This window comes from Gavialis gangeticus, unplaced genomic scaffold (genome assembly GCF_001723915.1).
Source record: "Gavialis gangeticus isolate Ggan-Ray unplaced genomic scaffold, GavGan_comp1, whole genome shotgun sequence".
NCBI lineage: Eukaryota > Metazoa > Chordata > Crocodylia > Gavialidae > Gavialis > Gavialis gangeticus.
The window spans coordinates 41,612,532-41,616,017 of record NW_017729029.1 but is presented as its reverse complement, the minus strand read 5'-3'; the positions used below and the strand labels follow the sequence as shown (position 1 = coordinate 41,616,017).

The 3,486-nt window shown below is 45.4% G+C and overlaps 1 protein-coding gene across 1 annotated transcript in view; it reads left to right on the top strand.

The window, feature by feature from the left end:
• Positions 1–6: 6 nt before the first annotated feature.
• Positions 7–3,486, top strand: part of LOC109300693 (ras-related GTP-binding protein A) — a 24,526-nt gene continuing 21,046 nt past the window's right edge. Inside the window, exons 1-2 of the mRNA XM_019521472.1 lie at positions 7–24; positions 606–639. Coding sequence (XP_019377017.1) covers positions 613–639 — 27 coding nt within the window. The 5' untranslated portion in view covers positions 7–24; positions 606–612. The remainder of the gene's footprint in view (positions 25–605; positions 640–3,486) is intronic.

Genomic DNA, 3,486 nt, shown 5'->3' with positions numbered 1-3,486 from the left:
CGGGGGCGCCTGTTGGAGCCGGAGGTAAACGGGGGTGGGGGAGCCGGCTCGGGGCCCGGGGGTGATGGGCATTAGGCGGCGGGGCGGGGGCAGCGGGCGAATGTGTGGGGCCGCACGTGACCGGTCATGGGGGGGTGGGGCTAGCGCGTAGCTCACCGTGCACCGGCGCGGGGCCGTCCCGGGGGCAGTGCTGAGAGCTGGCTGAGGCCGGGTGGCCGGCGGGGAGGGTGACCGGTGGCTTCAGCCCGCGCGTGAGGAGGTTTGGTTGCTGCTGCGGACTGTCTGAGAGCACCCCGACGTTACTTTCCCTCAGGCTCCATTGAACTGGCTTCAATTTAATTGTCTAATTAAGGGATGTGTTTATTACCGGTGTGTTCGGGGCTTCTTTTAAATAGGATCCTTGGGAAAAGTCCGCTGTCACCAGTGTTGCTCAGGGAGGGCAAAACTGTGGCCGCCCTCCCTGGCCAGCTGTGTAGTCAGTGCTGCATGAGAAATTCCCCTTTGCTGAAGGATCTCTTCCTGCTTTGCAGTAAGATGAGATTTGGATGTGGGAGGAAAAGCAGAGCAATATAACAAGGCTGCTTGTGTCTTTTGTTATTCTGTAGGTGGGTGATGCCCAGCACAGCCATGAAGAAAAAGGTAAAAATTTAATTAACCCCTCTCTCTTCTAGCTTTATAGATTAGCAAATGTGGGTGAAGTTGATTCAGATGTTTGTCAGACACTGTCTTTTGCAGAAGTCAATACACTATATTCTTGCACCAGTTCAGTGTCATCTTTTTGGTTATTGGCTGACTAGCCCACGTAGCAAAATTTAAATCCAATATCAAATAATTTTGTAACCGGAACAACTGAACTCCTGCACAGCATAACCCTTCATGGTGACTGTTCGAAAAATACGCTTGAAGCCACTGCAAATGACACTGAATTCTGTCCTACTATGTGTCTCTTCCTGTGTAAGGAGAGTAGGTGTGTCAAGACCCAGCCCCTGGGTACTTGTTGAAACATGCTTGATAAGTTACAAATGAAGGAATGTGCATTGGTGAGCTGTAATTCCCTTAAAGGATGGGGTGAGGAAGCATGACTTGTTTATGTCCATCAGGTTCCAGTGGTGGAAATAGCTTCTCCACTTGCGACTGGGGGTATAGGCAATCAATGACAAACGTGCAAGAATTGCTCAAAAGAGCTACTAGAAGAATGTAACTGTGTATATGATATTTAGATCAGATATCCTTTCTTCTACCACATGTCAATATCTGGTCCATTTGAAAAGTTACTGTAGGGTGATGGTGAAATCTAACACCTGCTTAGGCTAGATAGGTCTGTGTCTACTATCAGCCTAAGGTTCACAGAAACGCTTCTGCACCAGAAGGAGTCTTTCATTGTGACAAATGAAAGCAGATATTTTTCTATCTTTTGTCATCCCTTATGTAGCTAAGAGAACATGCACTATGACTTGCGAGGTTTCCTTCAGGAAAGCTGTGAGGTATTCCCTATCCTGTCTGTCTCTGGAAAAAATAGCTCCCCAGCTGCAAAGCCCACTAAGACCTGTCATCCCTAGCTCTTCTGAACTCCGTTATGCTTTGAGAGTAGATAAATCAATTCAGTACTGTAACTGGGTTCAGAACTACTGAGAGAGAACTTGAACCTCACTTATAAAATTTATAACTACTCAAGGAAGTGACTATAAACTAGCAGAGTGAGATTCTAAATGGCTCAGTTTAGCACATTTATTTTCGGCTTGCTAGCTCTGCAAGCTTACTTTTGAATCTGAGAGTCAAGTGGTTGTTTTTCTGGTGTTCACTCTGCTGTGAGTAACATGTGGTCTACAGGCCACATCCAGCCTGGTTGCCCCCTGATAACCCCTTTGTTTACAGTAGTATTTCGGAGTAGGATCAAAGGCAGAGCTTGGCCTGGCAACTGGAACTCAGTCAGCAATACTTTTGACAGTGTGACCCAGTCTCTGCTGCTCTAAAATTGTTTAGGCAATATGCAGAGCCATTCAAGTGACTCTCCTATGTTCTTCCCCCACCTTCCAGTTATAAGTTGAGCATGCTGCATCTTGGTCTCCTTGGGCTTTGGAAGCAAGAAACTAGAACTGAATCTGTATAGTAGCTTAGAGTTCTCAAGCTGCACTGGCCCTCCAGCCTACAAATTAGTGTACTCCGTAGAAGCGCATCACTTCAGGACTGACTTTCAATTTAATGTGAGGGATGCACATTATGTACACAACATGGATAACATTATGCATTTTTCAAGCATTGTTCACAGTGCTGTGATATTAGCTGCCCTGAAACTGACCATTATTCCCCTCATTTTAAAAGCCTTTACTAGTCAGTTTCTGGGCTGATATTAAAAGCCTTGAAATTGATGGGAACTAACCCGTTTGGATCCTGCTAATATCAAGGTACTGACAGTGCTGTAACAAATTCTTGGTGAGTATACATTGCTGTCAGTGCTGTGGGGTTAGCAGCCCTCAAACTCACCAACTCTACCATTTTCAAGGCTTATGATAGCAGCCCTTTGACAGCTGCTTCCCCTGCACTATTTCTGGAATAGTTAAAGGAATAGAACTTGTTACAAAGCAGGCAGGTAGTTCATATACAGTTAACAGGAGCACGGCAAAGTTATACAGCAAGCTACAGATGTTGTGCACTTAACTGATTTATGCACTTAAGGTATATGCCTGTAATCAAGTTTGGTGCAACAGAAGTGATAGGCAAGAAATTGTCTTAACTTGCAAAATACCAGCTAAGGCACGTGAGTTATACTTACCCAGTAGGTACGTAGATGACACGCATTGTACTTCTTATTTTCTAAAACGCTTGCAGCTAAGAGCAAGGCTTCAATTGCATTTCATTTGGGGAAAGAATTTGAGTCTTTTGAGCCTAATAGGACAAGATAATCAGAAGGGACACAGTGACAGAGGGTACTGAATAGGCATGTGATCATGTATAGTCAAGCAGTTTTCGTAAACGTCTGGAATGTGTTATGTTGTTGTTGGCTTACTTGAGTTGTGGTGCTCAGACTAACTGAGAATAGCCAGGCTTCACGTTCAATGGTAGTGCCTTTGGGGAGCGTGTGAACAGTCTGGGGAAGTGAAAGACTAAAAGCTATTTAAAAAAATAAACCCAGATCTTCGTTGGATACTGGAAATCTAGCTGTAAACTTTGTGGAGAGCTGTCTCCCTGTGTGTGTAGGAGAAATGAGTACTGATTGGTGTGGCCATGGCTACTTGTATAGGGGAAGCTGGGGGTTATCACGGGAAAAGTGAAATGAGAGAGAACTTTTCAATGGCTCTTTTTTTTTTTTTTTTTTTTTTTTAGATCTAAGGCAATGGTAAGCAACGTTTTGCAGTGGGAGTTGGGGGAGGGGTGTGTGCAAGGAGCTGCCTTAACAGAGCCAAACACCAAGTGCTGGCTGCTTCCAATCCAGCCTATGTTGCCAGAGCTGGTGCTACAGTTACCTTTCCCACCCCCCACAGCAGT